The sequence below is a fragment of the Garra rufa genome, chromosome 2, assembly GCF_049309525.1.
Source record: "Garra rufa chromosome 2, GarRuf1.0, whole genome shotgun sequence".
Classification (NCBI taxonomy): Eukaryota; Metazoa; Chordata; class Actinopteri; order Cypriniformes; family Cyprinidae; genus Garra; species Garra rufa.
The window spans coordinates 4,139,348-4,164,620 of NC_133362.1; the positions used below are offsets into that span (position 1 = coordinate 4,139,348).

Here is a 25,273-nt window from a genome sequence, read left to right on the forward strand (position 1 = left end):
AAGCCTGTTGAAAGAAGAGATGGAAAGACAGACAGACTCACCTCATCTGTGACTTTAAATCTCTTTAGTAAGGCCACAAACTTCTGCTTAAAGTTGGGTTGCTGTGAACATCAGAAGAGAGTTAGCCAAAAAAAAACATGGATGAATGAATGAATGAACTTCCTCTTCTGAGCTATTGCCATACAGACAGAGAGAAAGTGAGACAGACAGCGCTCCTCACTCGTGTCATTGAGACCGATCGGATCATTTTCCGTCTGGGTTTTTTTGGCTTTCGTATGTCGTCATCTTCATCGTACAAATCCTACAACACAGCAAATAAAAATCGGAATCAAAATCAGATGTACTGCCAAAAATGATCATAAACGCACAACAAACCTGTCTTGGTGTATGTGTATATCCAGTGCCTTACGAAAGTATTCATACCCCTTCATTTTTTTCACATGTTGTTATGTTGCTGCCTTATGTTAAACTACAGTACTTTAAATTAGTTTTTTCCCCCCACATCAATCTACACTCCCTACTCCATAATGGCAAAGCAAAAAATAGGATTTTAACATTTGAGCAAATTTATTAGAAATAAAAAACTGAAAAGATCCCGAGGCATAAGTATTCATACCCTTTTCTGGGACACTGTAAATGTATCTCAGGAGCATTCATATTGCTTCTAGATGTTCCTACACTTGGAGTGGAGTTAAACTGTGGCAAATTCATTTGAATGAGTCTGATTTAGAAAGACACACACCTCTCAGAAAAGGTCTAACAGCTGAAAATGCAGATCAGAGCAAAAACCAAGATAACTGCCTGTAGAGCTCAGTGACAGACTTGCGTTAAGGCGATGATCTAGAGAAGAGTTCAGAAACAAATCTGCTGCATTGAAGGTTGACAGAAGCATTCTCCATAATGGAAGACGACTGGAACAACTAGGACTCTAGAAAATGTCCAAGCTGACAGAGATGGAGAGGAGAAAAGGTGAGGCAAAGAATGGCAGATAATTGCCAAATGCAGATGTGCAAAGATGCTCACATCAGACCCAAAAACACTTGAGGCTGTAAAGCTGCTTCAACTATGGACTGAGTTAAGGGGATGAATACTTATGCAATCTACTTATTTCAGTGTTTGATTTTTAATACATTTGTCAAATTTGTAAATCTGGTTTGTGCTTTGTCATTATTATGGTGTATGGAGTGTAGATTGATGTGGAGAAAAACTAATTTAAAGCAGTTTAACATCATGCTGCAACAAAACAAAATGTGACAAAAAGGAAGGGGTATGAATACTTTTGCAAGGCACTGTATGTACAAAATAACCCATATGTGACCCTGGACCACAAAACCAGTCATAAGGTAAAATTTTACAAAACTGAGATGTATATATTATATGAAAGTTCAATAAATAAGCTTTCTATTGATGTATGGTTTGTTAGGATAGGACAATATTTGGCTGAGATACAACTGTTTGAAAATCTGGAATCTGAGGATGCAAAAAAATCAAAATACTGAGAAAATCACCTTTAAAGTTGTCCAAATTAGGTTCTTAACAATGCATATTACTAATCAAAAATAAAATTTTGATATGTTTACAGTAGGAATTTTACAAAAAATCTTCATGGAACATGATCTTTACTCAATTACCTAATGATTTTTGGCATAAAAGTAAAATTTTGACCCATGCAATGTATTTTTGGCTATTGCTACAAACATACCCCAGCGACTTAAGACTGGTTTTGTGGTCCAGGGTCACACATGTGGATGTGAATGAGAAAGGCACAGGATGTGTTCAGTGTGTCTCACCTGTGCGTGTCCAGCATCATCACTGCCCTCCTGCTCTGATGAATAGCTGTCATCATCATCCTCAGAGTAATTATCCATGTCAGGAGACCGATCTGAGAAACACACACAGGTCAAAGGTCACACACCTGTTACTAAACCCTCAATGATGTAACGCACCAGACATGAGGAATGAACACCGTGTTCTGATCCGGACGCCTGACGTCGTATGATATTAATAGAGTGACAAATGAACCCATCAGCACATCGCAGTCAGTCTGAGAAAGTCTGAGTGTAAGTTTGTGTAAGAGTTTGTGTGAGGGTCAAGTCTTGGTTTTACAAATCGGGTTCTAATTGGGTAAAGGTTAGGTTTAGGATAAGGGTTTGGGTGAGGCACTTAGTTCTGATGGGTAGGTTTAGGGTAAGGAGATAGAGATTGCATTGTGTCAATGTAGAGTTGTGTGTGTGTGTGTGTGTGTGTGTGTGTGTGTGTGTGTGTGTGTGTGTGTGTGTGTGTGTGTGTGTGTGTGTGTGTGTGTCTGTACCCGAGGCTTTGGTCTTGGCTCTCGTCCGTCCGCTGCCGTATTCGTGGTCGATGGGTTGACTGGTCAGCGAGAACACGCTAATCTCAGCCACGCGTGCCGGCGCATCCTTCATATTGCTGTGGAGACCCAAAATCTGTCCTCCGTCTGTGGGATGCTGCAGCACCTGATCAAACACACCTGCTGTCAGTCACTCCACAACCAACATCTCAACACACTGCTAAACATGTTTTTCTAGCCAAAATATCTAAAAATTATTAAATCAAGAAGGATTTTCTAGATGAGTAAAAATTATTGTCTTGTTTATAAAAAAAAAACAAGTCAAATTCAAGTGAGTTTTTGCTTAGAACAAGCAAAATAATCTGCCAATGGGGTAAGAAAAAAGATCTTATTTCAAGCAGAAAACTAGATTATTTTTCTTACCCCATTGGCAGATTATTTTGCTTGTTTCAAGAAAAAACGTACTTAATTTTTAGAATTTTTTTCAAAAAAAAAAAAAGTAATTTTTACTTGTCTACAAAATCCTTGATTTAAAAATGTCTTGGAAACTAGACCAAAAAATCTAAGTAAGAAAAGCATTTTTTGAAGTGCATCAGGTTCATTTGATTTCATTTGATTTCCTGCACCATTGAAAAATTTATACAAAAATAACAGGAAAATATATTGCATATCCAATGCTGGGAGAGACAGAAAACCTGTTTATATCTAAAACCATTTTACACAAAGTCAGAAAGAAAACGGCATCAACAATAACATACAACTACACTGCAAAAAATGCTTTTCTAGCTTAGATTTTTTTGTCTTGTTTCCAGCCAAAATATCTAAAAACTCTTAAATCAAGAAGGATTTTCTAGATGAGTAAAAATTATTGTCTTGTTTTCAGAAAAAAAACTCAATATTAAGTACATTTTTGCTTGAAACAAGCAAAATAATCTGCCAATGGGGTAAGAAAAATAATCTTGTTTTCTGTTTGAAATAAGATTTTTTTTTCTTACCCCATTGGCAGATTTTTTGGCTTGTTGTAAGCAAAAACTCACTTAATTTTGACTTGTTTTTTCTTGATTTAAGAATTTTTAGATATTTTGGCTGGAAACCAGACAAAAAATCTAAGCTAGAAAAGCATTTTTTGCAGTGTACATAAAATTAGGGTGTGTTCACACTTCTAAATGACCCAAAAAGTCATTTATGAAATGTAAAAAAAAAAGTCAAAGTAATGAGAAGATGCGATGCTATGCGACATGATTTCACGAAGGGAACAATCGTTGTATCCACAACAAAACAAGCAGAGGGCAAACATGTGCTCTTTGTGAGTTCGCAGGTGGTGAAAATAAAATCATGTACTGCACTAGCTCACTCTCATTCGTAGAATATTAGTTTGCTTACTAATGATGCACACTGCTGCTCAAATGTTTGAGATCAGTAAGATTTTTAATGCTTTTAAAAAAAAGTCTCTCATGCTCATCAAAGTTCTATTTTTTTATTAAAAAATACAGAAATATTATTGCAATTCAAAATAACATTTTTTTATTTTATTATATGTAAAAATATAATTTATTTCTGTGATGCAAAGCTGAATTTTCATCAGCATCATTACTCCAGTCTTCAGTGTCACATGATCTTTCAGAAATCATTCTAATATACTGATTTATTACTTTTATTATCAATGTTGAAACAAGTTGTGCTGCTCAATATTTTTTTGGAAACTGTGATACTTTTTACAGGATTTTTGATAAATAAGAAGTTAAAAAGAACAGCATTTAACAATATAATTCTTTATTATCACTTTTTATCAATTTAACACATCCTTGCTGAATAAAAGTATATATTTCTTTCAAAGAAAAAAAGAAAGAAAATATTTACTGATCCCAAACTTTGAACTTTGAGGTGTTTATTGTTACAAAAGTTTTCTATTTTAAATAAATGCTGTTCTTTTTTTAACGTTTTATTGATCAAAGAATGCTGAAAAAATTATCATAAATAAGAATGATTTCTGAAGGATCATGTGACGCTGAAGACTGCAGTAATGATGCTGAAAATTCAGCTTTGATCACAGAAATAATATATATTTTAATGTATATTAAAATAGAAAACCACTATTTTAAATTGCATTAATGTTTAAGAATATTACAGTTTTTTTCTGTATTTTTAATCAAATACACAGCCTTGATGAGCAGAAAAGTCTCCTTTTAAAATCATTAAAAATCTTACTGATCCCAAACGTTTGAGACATTTCATACAATAAAACACAATCACAAACATTTAAAGTGCCATAAAAAAAAAATCAAATAAAATGCAGCACACTTTTAATAAGAGAATATTATGGTCCACTGGTGTGAATGCGAATATATTGATGTGATGATCATTGATCATTGTGTTTGGGGTGAACGTGATTGAACTTTGACCTCAGCCATGTCGATGACTCCGACCGCGAGCGTCTTGTAGCCCAGAATGGTTCTGTTCTTGTAGCGTTTTCTTCTCTGTAGCATTATCTGCAGACGGTTGGCGTCTCTCTTCAGGAAGTGAGGATACTGTCACGACACAAACACATCAGATGAACATCAGACATCACTGATGAATCATTCACTCATTCACTGAATCAAGAGTTAGTGAGTCATTCCGACTGGAGTTTGTTGACAGCGTCAGACCTGCAGAGAGAAGGTGAGCTCCAGCTCCGTCTCCATCAGACCGCTGGGAGGAAGCACGTACTCGTTTGATCGCAACACTCGTTTGGAGCCCTGCACACACAAATACATGGAAGTGTAGGATAATAAATGTCACCATACTAAACATTCACCATATTCTACTGTATGGTTGTCTTGAATTATTTTAGTTTAAATATATTAATGGATTAGTTCACTTCCAGAACAAACATTTACAGATAATGTACTCACCCCCTTGTCCTCCAGGATGTTCATGCCTTTCTTTCTTCAGTCGTAAAGAAATTATGTTTTTTTTTTGAGGAAAACATTTCAGGAGTGTTCTCCATATAGTGGACTTCTATGGTGTCCCGAGTTTGAACTTCCAAAATGCAGTTTAAATGCAGCTTCAAAGGGTCTACCCTGTCTACTCTGGTTCAAGACAGTTAGGGTATGTGGAAAAACTCACATCTCATTTTATTCTCCAACTTCAAAATCGTCCTACATCACTGTTTGACCTTTTTTGTAAAGGCTGTTTGATCTTCTTTGCACGTTCACTTTATAAACACTGGGTCTGTTCTTCTGCAGCGATGGAGGACGATTTTGAAGTTGGAGGAGAAAATGAGATGAGCGTTTTGAGACATACCCTAACTGTCTTGAACCAGAATACACAGAGTATGCATCACAGAGCTAGACATGACCAACATTTGAGGATAAAAAGTCAATAAATATTAATTTATTTAAGAAAATAACCAATCGTTTCACTAGATAAGACTCTTCTTCCTCGGCTGGGATCGTTTAGAGTCCTTTGAAGCTGCATTTAAACTGCATTTTGGAAGTTCAAACTCAGGGCACCATAGAAGTCCACTATATGGAGAACACTCCTGAAATGTTTTCCTCAAAAAACTATTTCTTTACGACTGAAGAAAGAAAGACATGAACATCCTGGGTGAGTCTTTATCTGTAAATGTTTGTTCTGGAAGTGAACTACTCCTTTAATGTGTTCATAAAAGATCTAAAAGACAACAGAGGTGCGTAACATTAAACAGACAGTTCTAGCGGTGAACATGAGGAGAGTGTCACCTGCATCTTGACAGCGATGAGCACTGAGTTCAAATCCTTATCCAGCTCCTTCAACACGATCAGCCTCTTCAACGTCAGACTGCACAACCTGAAACACACACACAATCACTCGTTTACTCTTTGCACTATTTATATTTCAGTTCTGCAGTTTCTCACTGCACTCTTTCACAGTCATCTGTCTCTCATACTCAAACAGGTCAATCTCAAAATAAGTACGATACCATGTCTCACCATCACTGCACCAGTGTAAAATCACAGTCATTGTTTTACATGAGAGTGAAGTCCATCTGTGTGTGTAATGGGTGTGTTCAGTGTGTTTCTGTGATGAGATCCAGCGCTGGTGAAATGAGACTCTCAGGCATTTCCTCTTCCTGTATCACAGCTGCTCTGAGTTACTGAACACACACACACTCTTACACACATATTACACACACACTCACACACATATTACACACACACTCACACACACATATTACACACACACTCACACACATATTACACACACACTCACACACACATATTACACACACACTCACACACATATTACACACACACAAACACACACTACACACACTCAGGAGGAATCCGTCTCTCCACCCAGAGCTCATTCCACACAAAACCATTTCCAGAGATGTCAACATCTGTCTGTCTGTCTCTCTGGCCCACTTTCTGCTGCTACTTCAGTCTCTGACAGAGAAAAGAAGATCTGAGTCACTGCTCACTCTTCATCTTCATCTTCATCATCATCATCAGTGCTGAGTTGACAATAGCAATTAACACAAAAACTAAGTCTTCACCTTAAAATTCCATGGGTATAGAATAGAGTAGAGATGGTGTGACATGTCCCTAACAATATCCAGCCAATACTAATTTGTCCCTAGCAATAATTTCGATCAGACAATTAAATATATGTTGTGTATGTAACCACTGTTGTTGTAATTTTGGCTGCATCTGACATTATTACCTGAGAAGTTAAGGTAACTGCACGCTTTCAGGAAAGCACATTTTAACACACGTGTGGAAAAGAACATATAAGAACCGAAGTGTTTCAAACATACGAGCACAGTTCAGTTAAATGATAAGGTTTAATGTTACCCTCTTTAACTTTGTTGTTCTGCTGTTTTGTGTTCATCTGCTTCTCCCATTTGCTTTTTTTTACATTGACCATCACTCTATATAGACTAATACAATCAAATACAATACTTTCTCAAAACTTATTACAGCAGCTTGTCATATTAATGGAGTGTTTCACTAGTTAGCAGTAAACCGCTTACCTCACCTCAGTATGTTCCTAGATTTGTGTTGGATGTTATCTTTGGAATGGAAATATGGATATTTTATGGTAAACATCATACTTTTATGCTTATTTCAGTTAGTCTCATAAACGAGCGAGTTAAGCCAATAGTAGTGCTGACCGTGTCGAATAAACATGGCTGAAGACGGAAAAAAGCGGAACTGAGTGAATCATTTACGCAGGAATTCAAGCGATTATTTCAGTTCAAGCGATTGACTAGAAAATGCACCAGATGCATCGGCGCTGCACTGACAAATCTTTACAAATTCATTTGATTCAAAACGGAACTTGAGAGCGGATTCGTGAATCTGTTGAATCTGTCAAATCACTTTGGAGCCGCGAATCACTTCAGAGCCGCGAATCACTTTGGAGCCGCAAAATGTGAATCACTTCAGAACCTCGAATCACTTTGGAGCCGCGAATCACTTTGGAGCCGCAAAATGTGAATCACTTCAGAGCCGCGAATCACTACGGAGCCGCGAATCACTTCAGAGCTGCGAATCACTTTAGAGTCGCAAAATGCAAATCACTTCAGAACTGCGAATCACTTTAGAGTCGCAAAATGCGAATCACTTCAGAACTGCGAATCACTTTAGAGTCGCAAAATGCGAATCACTTCAGAACTGCGAATCACTTTAGAGTCGCAAAATGCGAATCACTTCAGAACTGCGAATCACTTTAGAGTCGCAAAATCCGAATCACTTCAGAACTGCGAATCACTTTGGAGCAGCGAATCGCGAATCACTTCAGAACCGCGAATCACTTCAGAACCGCGAATCACTACGGAGCCGCAAATCACTTTGGAGTCGCAAAATGTGAATCACTTCAGAACCGCGAATCACTTCAGAACTGCGAATCACTACGGAGCCGCGAATCACTTCAGAACCGCGAATCACTTCGGAGCCGTGAATCGCGAATCACTTTGGAGTCGCAAAATGCGAATCACTTCAGAACCGTGAATCACTTCAGAACCGCGAACCACTTCGGAGCCGCGAATCGCGAATCACTTCAGAACCGCGAATCACTTCGGAGCCGCAAATTGCGAATCACTTTGTAGCCGCAAAATGCGAATCACTTCAGAACCGCGAATCACTTCAGAACCGCAAACCACTACGGAGCCGCGAATCACGAATCAACTTCAGAACCGCGAATCACTTCAGAACCGCGAATCACTTCAGAACCACGGATTGCGAATCACTTCAGAACCGCGAATCACTTCAGAACTGCGAATCACTTCGGAGCCGTGAATCGCGAATCACTTTGGAGTCGCAAAATGCGAATCACTTCAGAACCGTGAATCACTTCAGAACCGCGAACCACTTCGGAGCCGCGAATCGCGAATCACTTCAGAACCGCGAATCACTTCGGAGCCGCGAATTGCGAATCACTTTGTAGCCGCAAAATGCGAATCACTTCAGAACCGCGAATCACTTCAGAACCGCAAACCACTACGGAGCCGCGAATCACGAATCAACTTCAGAACCGCGAATCACTTCAGAACCGCGAATCACTTCAGAACCACGGATTGCGAATCACTTCAGAACCGCGAATCACTTCAGAACCGCGAATCACTTCAGAACCGCGAATCGTGAATCACTTCAGAACCGCGAATCACTTCGGAGCCACGAATCACTTCAGAACCACGGATTGTGAATCACTTCAGAACCGCGAATCACTTCAGAACCACGAATCACTTCAGAACCGCGAATCACTTCAGAACCACGGATTGCGAATCACTTCAGAACCGCGAATCACTTCAGAACCACGGATTGCGAATCACTTCAGAACCGCGAATCACTTCAGAACCACGGATTGCGAATCACTTCAGAACCGCGAATCACTTCGGAGCCACGAATCACTTCAGAACCACGGATTGCGAATCACTTCAGAACCGCGAATCACTTCAGAACCACGAATCACTTCAGAACCGTGAATCACTTCAGAACCACGGATTGCGAATCACTTCAGAACCGCGAATCACTTCAGAACCACGGATTGCGAATCACTTCAGAACCGCGAATCACTTCAGAACCACGGATTGCGAATCACTTCAGAACCGCGAATCACTTCGGAGCCACGAATCACTTCAGAACCACGGATTGCGAATCACTTCAGAACCGCGAATCACTTCAGAACCACGGATTGCGAATCACTTCAGAACCACGAATCACTTCAGAACCACGGATTGCGAATCACTTCAGAACCGCGAATCACTTCAGAACCACGAATCACTTCAGAACCGCGAATCACTTCAGAACCACGGATTGCGAATCACTTCAGAAACGCGAATCACTTCAGAACCACGGATTGCGAATCACTTCAGAACCTCGAATCACTTCAGAACCACGGATTGCGAATCACTTCAGAACCGCGAATCACTTCAGAACCACGGATTGCGAATCACTTCAGAACCGCGAATCACTTCGGAGCCACGAATCACTTCAGAACCACGGATTGCGAATCACTTCAGAACCGCGAATCACTTCAGAACCACGGATTGCGAATCACTTCAGAACCGCGAATCACTTCAGAACCACGGATTGCGAATCACTTCAGAACCGCGAATCACTTCGGAGCCACGAATCACTTCAGAACCACGGATTGCGAATCACTTCAGAACCGCGAATCACTTCAGAACCACGGATTGCGAATCACTTCAGAACCACGAATCACTTCAGAACCACGGATTGCGAATCACTTCAGAACCGCGAATCACTTCAGAACCACGAATCACTTCAGAACCGCGAATCACTTCAGAACCACGGATTGCGAATCACTTCAGAAACGCGAATCACTTCAGAACCACGGATTGCGAATCACTTCAGAACCTCGAATCACTTCAGAACCACGGATTGCGAATCACTTCAGAACCGCGAATCACTTCAGAACCACGGATTGCGAATCACTTCAGAAACGCGAATCACTTCAGAACCACGGATTGCGAATCACTTCAGAACCGCGAATCACTTCAGAACCACGGATTGCGAATCACTTCAGAACCACGAATCACTTCAGAACCTCGAATCACTACAGAACCACGGATTGCGAATCACTTCAGAACCACGAATCACTTCAGAACCACGGATTGCGAATCACTTCAGAACCACGAATCACTTCAGAACCACGGATTGCGAATCACTTCAGAACCACGAATCACTTCAGAACCACGGATTGCGAATCACTTCAGAACCACGAATCACTTCAGAACCACGGATTGCGAATCACTTCAGAACCACGAATCACTTCAGAACCACGGATTGCGAATCACTTCAGAACCACGAATCACTTCAGAACCACGGATTGCGAATCACTTCAGAACCTCGAATCACTTCAGAACCACGGATTGCGAATCACTTCAGAACCACGGATTGCGAATCACTTCAGAACCTCGAATCACTTCAGAACCACGGATTGCGAATCACTTCAGAACCGCGAATCACTACAGAACCACGGATTGCGAATCACTTCAGAACCTCGAATCACTACAGAACCACGGATTGCGAATCACTTCAGAACCACGAATCACTTCAGAACCACGGATTGCGAATCACTTCAGAACCACGAATCACTTCAGAACCACGGATTGCGAATCACTTCAGAACCACGAATCACTTCAGAACCACGGATTGCGAATCACTTCAGAACCACGAATCACTTCAGAACCACGGATTGCGAATCACTTCAGAACCACGAATCACTTCAGAACCACGGATTGCGAATCACTTCAGAACCACGAATCACTTCAGAACCACGGATTGCGAATCACTTCAGAACCTCGAATCACTTCAGAACCACGGATTGCGAATCACTTCAGAACCACGGATTGCGAATCACTTCAGAACCTCGAATCACTTCAGAACCACGGATTGCGAATCACTTCAGAACCGCGAATCACTACAGAACCACGGATTGCGAATCACTTCAGAACCTCGAATCACTACAGAACCACGGATTGCGAATCACTTCGGAGCCGCGAATCGCGAACCATTTGATTCAGATCAAATCTGAAGAACCTTCTTTCGCCCCAAAGAACCTTTTGTAAAACAGATAGGTTCCTCAGATGTTAAAGGTTCATTATGGAACCATTTAGACAAACGGGTTCTTCTATGGCATCGCAAAGCACCTTTATTTTTAAGAGTGTATGTAAAGTTTAGCTAGCAGCAAACTAGTTTCCAAAGTCGGACATCACTTGCTATGATTTTTCAGGGTGTATAATTTAGTAAAGACACTGTGACGTGTGTCAGAAGAGATGATGGGTTCATGTGCCGCTTGAACTGAGGCACTACAGCGATCTGTCACCACACATTTAAGAGCCACAAAATGTTATTTATTGTTACTATTTATTAAAAAATCACGTCATTTGAAAGCTGAGACTTGTATTACAAGGGTCTTTGCAAAGGGTTAATTATATTAATCTGTCTGACCCAGAGATCATGTGACTTCCTGTGTGAATGCGGTGCAGCTGGAGGTGTGTGATAGTAAAGCACTGATAACACACACTTCAGACACTCTTTCACACACATTCCTCCTCACAACCATCTCACCATGATCTCAGATCTCCAGCTGTAGATCCACAGATGTTCCTCATTAACCTGTCTGACATCAGTGTTAAAGTGTGTATCTAACGAACACTAGCTGGACTAAAACACACTCAAACACCACGAGAGACAGACAGAGAGAGAGAGACAGCTCCAGTCATGCATCCATTCAGTGACCTGCAGTGTGTTTCTATTCTCTCTCTCTCTGTCTGTCCCTCTGTCTCTCCACCACAGAGTTCCATTATGGTCTGCTGTCTTCTCCTGCATTATTGAAAGCTGCTAAAGCAGCTGCTTGTTTAAAAGCTTCTCGTCAATATTTGAGAACTCACGGCTGCCAGAGAGCATGATGGGAGAAATCACAAGATACGTGAAAAGAACAAACATGTTCGGGACGCTTGAGAAGCTGTGAATGGAAAAACTGACCGTACGAGAAGACAAAAACAGTCCTACATCACAAAAAACAAAAAAGCACTGCAGCAGAACTGGGTAAAATCTATGAACAAACACGTTAAATACATTTTCAAAAGTGATTTTATGTCCATAGAAAGCACATTAAATGCAAGTAAAGTCTGCTTTTAAGGTTTCAGATACGTTTTAGGAGAAAAAAATGTCAAAATTTGGTCGAAATAATGTTAGATTGTCATTCAGTGTAACACAATATTTATGTCATAATTCAAACAACATGCTTATTCTAACTTGTACATATTAAAATATATAAAAGAATAAGAGAGCATTTTATATTTTGCTGTGATTTAAATGAGTAAAACTATTCTTACTGACAAATGGGCAAAACCTAAGATAGTGGCACATATTAAAAATAGAAATACAAATAATTAGTATTTGGGGTGAAAGTAATTTATCTTTTAATATGTTATAAATTGTTTTTTGTTGTAAATATGTCTGACAAGATTGACACTGAATGACGTGGTGTCTTCTGTAAATTAGGGAAAAATGTATGATATTTATTTTTTGCTCAGAAAAACAAAAACAAAAATGCAATTAAGTTAATCAGAAAACTTTTAAATATTTTTTTGGAAAAACAACAATTTAAAGCAGTCACACACACACATTTGGTCCCCATAACGTGATGAATACCAGTACACACACACACACACACACACACACACACACACACACACACACACACACACACACACACACACACACACACACACACACACACACACACACTCTCTCACACACACACACACACACACACACACACACACACACACACACACACACACACACACACTCTCTCACACACACACACACACACACACACACACACACTCTCTCACACACACACACACACACACACACACACACACACACACACACACACACACACACACACACACACACACACACACACACACACACACACACACACACACACACACACACACTCTCTCACACACACACACACACACACACACACACACACACACACACACACACACACACACACACACTCTCTCACACACACACACACACACACACACACACACACACACTCTCTCACACACACACACACACACACACACACACACACACACACACACACACACACACACACACAAAGCTAGCGATTGAGTTCAGAGTGTCTGATCCTGGACTATGCCAGAAAACACACACACAGTTATTATCCCACATGAGACACACAGGATTTATATGCCGTGTCCCACAATCCCAGACGCTCAAATCCTCATCACAGGCTGTTAGTATCAAAACCAGATCAGAATACATGATTCACTCTCATAAAATCACAAACAGACAATAATGATAATGTCAGATCAAGCTGTCACAACTCTGTTGTTTTATATGCACTCCTTCTTTCATTACAGAACAGTGGTTTGACATTTCTGTTATCTTTAACATTTCTGACATTTGATGATTGTTGTGGGTTTTGTTGTGTGTCATTATCAATGTTACTTTAGTATCACTGAGATACTATTATAGCTTTTATTAATATTTTGAATCTGTTTTCACATTAATTTTAGCTTTAATGTAAAGTTAAATAGTTTTTATGTGTTTTTGAATGTTAGTTTTTGTTTATATACACTGCCACTCAAACGATTTTAATGGTTTTTAAAGACGTTTCTTCTGCTCATCAAGGCTGCATTTATTTGTTAAAAAATACAGGAAAAACTGTAATATTGTGAAATATTATTTCAATTTAAAATAACAGCTTTCTATGTGAATATCTGTTAAAATCTAATTTATTTCTGTGATACAAAGCTAAATTTTCAGCATCATTACTCGCCTTCAGTGCCACATGATCCTTCAGAAATCATTCTAATATGCTGATTTAAAAAGAACAGCATTTATTTAAAATAAATGAAAAAGGTTTTCTAACAATATACACTACTGTTCAAACGTTTGGGGTCAGTATGTTTTTATTCTTGTTTTCTTTGAAAGAAATTAATAGTTTTATTCAGCAAGGATGTGTTAAATTAATAAAAAGTGATAGCATAGATTTACATGATTAGAAAAGATTTATATTTTGAATAAATGCTGTTCTTTTTAACTTATTCATCAAAGAATGCTGGAAAAAAGAATCCCAGGTTTCAAAAAAGAAAAATATTAAGCAGCACAATGGTTTCCAACATTGATAATTCTAATAATAAATCAGCACATTAGAATGATTTCTGAAGGATCATGTGACACTGAAGACTGGAGGAATGATGCTGAAAATTCAACTTTGCATCGACGGAATAAATTATATTTTAAAGTATTTTCAAATAAACAACATTATTTTATATTGTAAAAACATTCTTCAATATTACAGTTTTTTCTGTATTTTTGATCAGTCTTGATGAGTTCTTTAAATCAAAATTCAAGTCTTACTGATCCCAAACTTTTGAGCAGCAGTGTATATAAACACTTCTTTTATTTTCAGTAACAAATATGTTTTATGGTTTAATTTTAATTTCAGTTTTAGTTACTGAAAACTAGTCAAAATTGTTTTACGGTTACATTAAAATCCATTAAACATAACATAACATTTTATATAATAACTGTAACAACTGACCCCATTATGACAACACCAGCCACTATAAATAAACTATAGCTTTTTTCCTGAAGAAAAAATGATGGGAATCCACAATAGAGATTTAGAAAAGAGTGCATGGATGCATCAGATGTGTTTTTGTGTTTCAGGGAGCGTGAATAACGCAGCGCAGTATAGTCCGACACCTGAGCGGATCTGAGCCGAGCCTCCAGCAGACAAACACAAAGACCAAACCTCCACGATACGGGCTGAACATCAGCGCATCTTTGTCTGTCAGGAAGTGGATTTACAGCCTGAAGTAAAGCACTGAACACGCTTGTATCTGCAGGCCACACGGCTCTTAATGGAACGAGACGTTTCTGAGATGTTGTGCCACTAAAACCATCCTCTAACTCTGAACAGAGAAACACAAGAGGAATTTACCCATGCATTACCAAATAAAACCCAACAAGTTACAGTAAGCTAACTCTTTTCATTTGAATCTAAACTATTTCAGTTTGAAAAACTATTTATTTATATAAATGTAACATATATACGTACACACACCACCGCTTAAAAGTTTGAGATCAGTATGATTTTTAATGCTTTTAAAGAGTCTCTTCTGCTCATCAAGGCTGCATTTATTTGATCTAAAAATACAAAAATAAACAGTAATGTTGCAAAATGTTATTACAATATAAAATAATGTTTTTTATTTGAATATATTTAAAAACATAATTTATTTCTGTGATGCAAAGCTGAATTTTCATCAGCTGTTAGTCCAGTCTTCAGTGTCACATGATCCTTCAGAAATCATTCTAATATACTGATTTATTACTTTTATTATCAATGTTGGAAACAACCTGTGATTCTTTTTCCAGCATTCTTTGATGAACAAAAAGTTCAAAAGAACAGCATTTATTCAAAAATATAAATCTTTTCTAATCATGTAAATCTACGCTATCACTTTTTATTAATTTAACACATCCTTGCTGAATAAAACTATTAATTTCTTTCAAAAATAAAAAATAAAAATGTACTGATCCCAAATGTTCGAACAGTAGTTTATATTGTTAGAAAACTTTCTATTTTAAATAAATGCTGTTCTTTTTAACCTAAAAAGGGTATCACAGGTTCAAAAAATAATAGATCAGTATATTAGAATGATTTCTGAAGGACACTGAAGGCGAGTAATGATGCTGAAAATTCAGCTTTAATCACAGAAATAAATTACATTTTAAAATATATTTACATAGAAAACAATTATTTTAAATTGAAATAATATTTCACAGTATTACAGTTTCCTCTGTATTTTTGATCAAATAAATGCAGCCTTGATGAGCAGAAGAAACGTCTTTGAAAACATTAAAAATCCCAAACTTTTGAGCAGCAGTGTGTATAGTCATGAAATTCATTTTTAGATTTATACAAATATATATTTATCAAATATTAGTAAAAATTATCATTTCTATCTTATTTTCATTCTCTGTCATAAACATGCTCAGGAACTTTATTAAAACTGCAGCAATGCATTTGAGTTTCTGAAAGTTAATTTGCCTACATATATTTTGACATTTTTTATAACACCTCTCTTTTTTCATTGTTTACATCTATATTTGTCTATTATCTATATTTCTATTCTGCCAATCCTTGTGTGCTGCTAAAAACAATGATAAAGGTTTACTGTATGTTTTTCTATTCTACACATTAATGGGTGTATTGAGGAAAATCATTCCCTTTTGGACCCAGAAACAGAGATGCGAGATGTCAGACTTAACATTAAGACATTCACTTTGTGCAAAAACACATAAAATAACACTTCATTTCAACATTTACTCATTATGTGGTCCAAAGCAAGGCATCCTGGGATCTGGACATCTGCTGCAACTCATTTAGATCAAATTCTGCATAATATAACGAGTTATTGAGTTGACATGACATTGTTTTTAAGACGAGACACTGCAGGCAAAAACACAGCTTTTTCATGCATCTGTCAAGTTTGAGATTTCTGGCTTTTTGGTGTTTCATAAAGTGTTTTTTCAGACTAGTGGAAAGAAAACACCCAAAAGACACTGTTTAGTGTTTCTTTTATAGCACTTTATCTATTTGTGTCAAAAGATTTCAATTACAATACAGATTTTTAAAGGCCATGAGTTTTTTCTCCTACACTGAGCCATAAATCTCCACTTCAGTAGCACTCTACATTTTTATTCCTGTCTATATCCTGAAGGTTTTTACAGAGGGATTTGTTCAGATAGAATTTGCTTGATTTTATACAACATTTTATTCCCTAAAAAATGGTAAAAAAAAATATAGTGTTTTCTGTCAGTTCTAAGCAGCAGTGTTGTTTTTGACAACCATCTTAGATTTAGTCTTAGTCTTTTGGACTAAAATGCTTCTTAGTTTTAGTCAAATTTTAGTCACTTCTATATGTGATAGTTTTAGTCCAATTTTAGTCGACGAAAAGTCAAAAAGGTTTTAGTCTAGTTTTAGTCAAAAAAAGGGAAAAAAGTAGTCTTTTAACAAATTAATGTAGGTCAGTAAGTATTTTGCTGTTGGGTAGTGTCACTTATAAGTTCTGAAAATAGCAGATCTATAGTTCAACACAATGTGAACTTCCGGATCGACTATTTTCACCAATAATTACAATAATGAAGGAATGTTTTAGAACATAAGAGACAAAAAAGGATGGAATGCTAAAACGGCTTGCCATACTAGTATAGCAAAGAGTATTTAATGCTAAAACGGCTTGCCATAGCGGCAGATACTTTTTAAGTTTTAATTGGCATGCACAATAAGCGGAAATGTCATGCATTTTAAACGTCTGACGGACCACCCACTAACATTTTCGTCTATTCTCGTCTCGTCAACGAAAACTCACACACGTCTCGTCATGTTTTAGTCATCAACGAGACATTTTTATCTCGTCATCGTCTCGTTATCGTCATGAAAAAAAGTGGTGTCAACGAAATGATTTCGTCATCGTTGACGAAAACAACACTGCTAAGTATTTTCTGAATTATTGACAAAATGAGAAACCCCCTCTGTAAAACATTTGACTCTAATATGTCAAAAAAAATTCAACAAGAACTTTGAAACTGACTTCATCCAGTGTTTAGATGTTTGTACTAGAAATGTCTGCTAATTAGCGCATATTTCATTAAATAATGCTGATTTACATATTTAAACCACATTTTAGAAAACTTGTAATATAAAAAATGTTGGCAATTATCAATGTAATCAATCAACTGGGTAAGTAAGGTCATAACTATTGGTTCATTTTTTTACCCTATTCACCTGCAGTGAAGTGCAACTGAGCGAAAATAACTTGTTTAGTTGATTAAATTTCACTGTTGACAACTTCCTGTAACTTTCAGGAAACTCAGTCCATAAAGATCATCAACTCAAACTAAAGCGCACTAAGAGTTCATCCAGTCCTCACAAGAAGAACATAAACCAGAGGAAAGAAAGTGTTTCTGTGCTAAAAGTCTTAGTCAGGAGATTTGAGTCAACACTCCGATAGAGACAGAAAGAGAAAAAGCTGGACGCAAAACAATCGATAAAAGAAGAGAAAGTCAAAGCTCAGCGAGAACAAACTGCTCTTGTTTCATTCAGAGAAACAGCAGAAGAGTCGATAAACAAGCCAAAGATCTTGACGCTTCATCACACGTGATCTACAGATGTTCTCTGAAGGACTGGACACCGTCATGTTCACCAGCTTTAGCTGAGATCTGTGAGCGGATCAGACGTCAGCGCACGCCTGAAGAAAGCTGCTCGTCCTTCAAATAAATGGCCTGTAGCTGCTGGCAAACCACGCACAGGAAATGCCTGAGCGCAGAGAGGAAGAGAGGAGAGAGAGAGAGGAAAGAAAGACAGAGAGAGAGAGAGATTGTTTCTGCTCTCATCCTGAGCGGCTCCTCCCTGAACGACGACGTCCAAACTCTTCCGACAGGATCCTATAAACATCAGGAACATCCAGAGAAAAAAAAACAGCACTGTGGGATTCCTCAAGCTGAGGAACCGACGGGAAACTCCTGGATCACTGAAGACTCCACAAGAAACCAGACACCAAACACACTTCTGCACAAACTGATTTCACTCAAACATTACTCGAAATAAGAACAAGTAACACACAGAGAATCAAACTTAATATTCTGAAGTAGAAAAACTGGAGAGTCTATATATAACTATAACTACATGAGCATGCAAAACCATGTTTATTCTGAGGCTATTTGTGACCCTGGACCACAAAACCAGTCATAAGAGTCCATTTGTACATGGATACTGAATAAAGAAGCTTTCCATTGATGTATGGTTTGTTAGGATAGGATGATATTTGTCTGAGATACAACTATTTGAAAATCTGCAATCTGAGGGTGCAAGAAAATAGAAATACTGCACTGGAAAAAATGCTTTTCTTACATAGATTAATTGTCTTTTTTCCAGCAAAAATATCTAAAAATTCTTAAATCAAGAAGGATGTTCTAAATGAGTAAAAACGATTGTCTTGTTTTCAGAAAAAAACAAGTCAAAATTAAGTGCGTTTTTGCTTGAGACAAGCTAAATAATCTGCCAATGGGGTAAGAAACATAATCTTGTTTTCTCTTTGAAATAAGATTTTTTTTCTTACCCCATTTGCATATTTTTATGCTTGTTTTTTCTGAAAAAAAAGTTTTTTTTTTTCTGAAAACAAGACAATAATTTTTATTTGTCTAGAAAATCCTTCTTGATTTTATATTTTGGCTGGAAACAAGACAAAAAACCTAAGTAAAAAAAACAAACTTTTTTTGCAGTGTGAGAAAATCGCCTTTAAAGTTGTCAAATGAAGATCTTAGTAATGCAGTTTAGATCAATTTTATTTGAATTTTGACAAGATATTTCTGCACAAAACCCTGAAGTGTGTTAAACATAAACATGCTTCAAAACAATCATTAATGAGTAAAAACAGTTGATATAGCGGCAGAATAAGTTAGTATATGAGCAATAAAAAAAAGCAAAAATGTGTGTGTATATATATATATATATATATATATATATATATAAATAACACAGATACACTGACAAGAAATCCTACAATCAAGCACTTGTAAGTTATTTATACAACAGTTTTAGAGCATTTGGAATAAAATGCATATTACTCAAACATGAAGTTTTGATACATTTACGGTTGGAAATTTACAAAGTATCTTCATGGAACATGATCTTTACTTAATATCTGATTTCACCCTGAATGATTGCTGGGGACTTCGGAGCGGGTTTGTCAATCATTTCATTCAGATCGGGAGAGATTCTAATTTATGGATTATAATGTATTTTTGTGAGATCGCGATGAATAAGATGAGTGATCTTTTTAGTTATTATAACTGGATGCTAATACAGTATCTAAGGTTAGAGCACCCTCACTAATTTAAGAAGCTCTCTCAGTGATTTGATTGAGTGTCGCTGATGATGATAAACAACTGATTAACGGCGGCTTTAGTGTCACCAGCAGCTTACGGTTTGTTTACAGCAGACGAGGCTTTAGAGTCTGATTAGACCAAACACAAGCAGCTCAATCACACACAAAACAAAGAGAACTGATTAAATAAAACTCTTCATGATACACTGAAACCCCAACATGTTACAGTCAGTTAACTCAGTCCATTTGGGCCTAAACCATTTCAATAAGAAAATGTAGTCTACTCAAAATATATTTTAATATCAAATGTATCTTTGTTTAGCTGAACATGCCTAAATGGATGACAACAAACCATAACATAGTAAATTTATGCTTGAAATGTTTGTAAAGCACAGTTATATTGCTTTTGAACAGATTTTTTTAAACACAACTAAATATAGCATCAAATACAGACTTATATATAAGTATCTCTGAACTGGAATCAAAGCATCATTAGTCCATCAGGACCTGCTGAGAACAACAACCAGAGATCAATGATCCACAACATAATGTTAAACATTCGATTTCATTTGACCAAAGATGTCATTTCCAAGGGAATTACGGGCTGTAATCTGATTATAATTAAGCTTTGGTTGAGGACTAGTGTTTTACACTGGTGATTTAAGTTAGTCAATTAATTAAATAACTTAATAAATCACGTTTTCTGCCGGCTCAGACTGACTGAAAGAGACAAATATAGGGTCAGAGTGTGTGTTATAAACACTATTCTCTGAACACCATTTATTTCTACTTCAGTTGATTCTAGAAGGATTTCAGCTGTTCTTAATGACCCTGAAGAAAAGAAGTGTATTTCTGGAACATATGCAATATTTATACAGTATAGAGTGTGATACACATTCATGTGTGTTTCCTCATGTTTATATATTCAGAATGATGAATCGCTGTAAACATCACACAGAACTACATCACAGTTACTCACACATTAAAGGAGAAGTTCACTTCTAGAACAAAAAAATACAGATAATGCATGTGTACTCTGTTCACTCCGGTACAAGACAGTTAGGGTATGTCTAAAATCTCCCATCTCATTTTCTCCTCCAACTTCAAAATGGTCCTCCATCGCTGCAGAAGAACAGACCCAGTGTTTACAAAGTGAACGTGCAAAGAAGATCAAACACCCTTTACAAAAAAGGTAAAACAGCGATGGAGGACAATTTTGAAGTTGGAGGAGAAAATGAGATGAGAGTTTTTAGACATACCCTAACTGTCTTGAAGCAGAGTACACATGTGCATCACAGAGCTACACAAGACCAGCATTTGAGGTTAAAAGGAGTATAAATTGTAATTTTTTTTAGAAAATAACTGATTGTTTCGCTAGATAAGACTCTTCTTCGTCGGCTGGGATCGTTTAGAGTCCTTTGAAGCTGCATTTAAACTGCATTTTGGAAGTTCAAACTCAGGGCACCATAGAAGTCCACTATATGGAGAACACTCCTGAAATGTTTTCCTCAAAAAACATAATTTCTTCACAGCTGAAGAAAGAAAGACATGAACATCTTGGATGACAAGGGGGTGAGTACATTATCTGTACATTTAGAACATACATCTAATAAACATGTTGTGAGAGAATCTCATGAAGATCATCTGAATGCTGAAGTTGGCTGTAAGAGTGTGTGAAGGAGCCGCATTACTGAGGGTAAACATGAGATCCTGAAGGTCTTTAAACACCACTGATCTACAGCATATGAGTGTTATGAGGGGCTTCCCGCTGGAAACCACACGAGACGGATCGCTTACACATGTGTGTGTGTGTGTGTGTGTGTGTGTGTGTGTGTGTGTGTGTGTGTGTGTGTGTGTGTGTGTGTGTGTGTGTGTGTGTGTGTGTGTGTGTGTGTGTGTGTGTGTGTGTGTGTGTGTGTGTGTGTGTGTGTGTGTGTGTGTGTGTGTGTGTGTGTGTGTCGCATGCGCTGCAACAGCTGCAGGAGACCCAATGGGATCCGAACTCAACACACGGAGCACAAACTCACTCCAGCCGACATCCACACACTCACAACAACACAGCATTCATGAGATCTGAACATCAGCTTCTTCACTCCTCTAGAACAACTGAACGAACACAGCAGATGATGATTTATCAGTCATGCTCATTAACCAGATATTATATGTGAACCTGGACACACAACACAAGTCATAAGGGTACAATTTTCAAATTCATGCATCATCTGAAAGATTAAATAAGCTTTCCATTGATGTATGGTTTGTTAGGAGAGGACAATATTTGGCTGAGATACAACTATTTGAAAATCTGCAATCTGAGGGTGCAAAAAAAATCAAAACATTGAGAAAAATGCCTTTAAAGTTGTCCAAATGAAGTTCTTAGCAATGCATGTTACTAATCAAAAATTACATTTTGATATATTAATGATAAGTAATTTACAAAACATCTTTATAGAACATGATTTTAACATCCTAATGATTTTTGGAATAAAAGAAATATCAATAACTTTGATCCATAGTCCAATGTACAAATATAGCTGTGCGAATTAAGACTGGTTTTGTGTTTCAGGGTCACATATGTGTTATCAAAGACAGCAATGATCAAGGCCTGTGGCTGAGGACACTTACACACAGACACAGAAAACCAAAACACCACCGTCTGAACGCTTCATAAGATCCTCTGGATCTGAATCTTCCTTCATCTGCTGTGACTGCTGTTCTTCTAATGATTGTCTGCTTGAGTGAGTCACACACTGACCTACATTCTCAAATATTAAATACACAAACTCATTCACAATCATCTCACCGACTTTCTCACATCACTTGATGTGAACGGATCATCCTGAGCTGGATGATAACCCATTACTGTAAATGGTTCTGGTGCACATCTATTCATTTATTCAAACACATAACTCTTCTAACATCAACATGTTACATTTCAGCATCATTTTGTGGGGCTTAAAATGAAAAATGTGGTATTAACCTTCCTGAGCTTAATCAAGAGAGAAGTCATAGCAGACATAATCTTCAGTTAAAAATAGTCAATGGCAGGTTTGGATTAAACTATTAGTTGAAACACTGCAGAAATGAAGTATGAGAGTCAGAGTGGTTTGACAATCGTGTTGTCATGTGACTACACTCACTAGCTGCTCTCCTATTGGATGACAGCATGACTTTCAGCACTGTATAAAAAGGCTTATCTTATGTATTTTTGTCTTGTTTCTAGTCAAAATATATACAATTCTTAAATTTAAGATGCATTTACTAGATAAACAAAATGACATAAGATAGTGAGTCTTGTTTCCACAGGAAAAAAAAAACTAAATAAAGTGCAATTTGCTTAGAATAAGTAAAATTATCTGCCAGTGGGGTACGTAAAATACTCTTGAATTAAAAGATTAGTTCACTTCTAGAACAAACATTTACAGATAATGTACTCACCCCTTTGTCATCCAAAAAGTTCATGTCTTTCTTTCAGGAGTGTTCTCCATATAGTGGACTTCTATGGTGCCCTGAGTTTGAACTTCCAAAATACAGTTTAAATGCAGCTTCAAAGAACTCTAAACGATCCCAGCCGAGGAAGAAGAGTCTTATCTAGTGAAACGCTTGGTTATTTTCTAAAAAAAAAAAAAAAAAAAAATACAATTAATATACTTTGTGACCTCAAATGCTGGTCTGTGATGCGCATGTGTACTCTGTGTACTCCAGTTCAAGACAGTTATGCTGATGATACACTGGGCAACTTTTGCATGAGCATCACTAGACAAGATGAGCATTTAAGGTTAAAAAGTATATAAATTGTAATTTTTTTCAGAAAACAACAGATCGTTTCACTAGATAAGACTCTTCTTCCTCGGCTGGGATCGTTTAGAGTCCTTTGAAGCTGCATTTAAACTGCAATTTGGAAGTTCAAACTCAGGGCACCATAGAAGTCCACTATATGGAAATGCATCTTAGTCAATAATTTTTAGATATTTTGACTAGAAACAAGACAAAAATACTAAGTAAGATAAGCCTTTATCTTGCATTGTGACTCATCACACCTCAGCTACACACACAGAGAGAGAGAAGCCCTCACTGAGCTTAATCTTCTTCTGCTGTAGCGGCCGAGAGAGAGATGAGACACGAGAGCTGGGACACATCTGGGTCAGAGCTGATTAATGGAGCCGCTCCTGAGAGGAGGCCGGTCCCACACCTGCAGCCCTGCACTGGACACACACACACACACACACACACACACTTATACACACACACACACTCACACACACACACACACACTACAGCACTGTATGGGACCTATACACATGCCACACTTCTGCAGATTTGCACTGCACACAACTGCAACATTGCCATGCACTGGACACAAACACACATCTGGAGCCCTGATCACACTGACGTCACAAAACCGCTAAAAGTGCTGCGTGAAGTCATTGGTTAACAGTTTCTGCATTATAATCCATCATTCCCAGTGTTTTCCTGACCTCAGCAGCAACCCCAACAACTAAAACACACCGAAGCCTCCAGAGCAGACGGGCACACTTTTCTCTGAAGATCCTGGCCAAGTCAACTTTAAAAAAAGAAACACAAACACACAAAGAGTGACGGATAGATCCATCACAGGAAATGTGTTTGTAGCGCAGTAAAGCACACACACACACACACACACACACACACACACACACACACACACACACACACACACACACACACATGCCGTCTGCACTTCATCATCTTGAGAAACTCCATGTGAAGAATGACATCAGGGTGAAGAGGAACATCAATGTCCAATGACTTCCCAGAAAAACAGATTGTGAGGGGGGTGTGAAAGCGTTCTGGAATTCCCCAAAGTGAGAGCGAGAGCGAGGATACACAAACAGAAAACACTAGAACTGGAATCCAGTGATGCTGAAACTGAAACACCGACGCTCATCTACGGCCATTCACTTCTTCACACGTCGACACTTACATTATCCAAAACAGACTCACAGTGGAGAAACCATTCAAGACTTCTCACATACTGCCAACAG

The 25,273-nt window shown here is 37.7% G+C and overlaps 1 protein-coding gene across 1 annotated transcript in view; it reads right to left on the reverse strand.

The window, feature by feature from the left end:
* Window positions 1-25,273, reverse strand: part of LOC141325808 (phosphofurin acidic cluster sorting protein 1) — a 46,492-nt gene that overhangs the window by 19,601 nt on the left and 1,618 nt on the right. The window contains exons 2-8 of the mRNA XM_073834539.1: window positions 6,028-6,115; window positions 4,954-5,043; window positions 4,711-4,836; window positions 2,312-2,474; window positions 1,791-1,882; window positions 221-301; window positions 34-101 (exon numbers count right to left, since the gene is read on the reverse strand). Coding sequence (XP_073690640.1) covers window positions 34-101; window positions 221-301; window positions 1,791-1,882; window positions 2,312-2,474; window positions 4,711-4,836; window positions 4,954-5,043; window positions 6,028-6,115 — 708 coding nt within the window. The remainder of the gene's footprint in view (window positions 1-33; window positions 102-220; window positions 302-1,790; window positions 1,883-2,311; window positions 2,475-4,710; window positions 4,837-4,953; window positions 5,044-6,027; window positions 6,116-25,273) is intronic.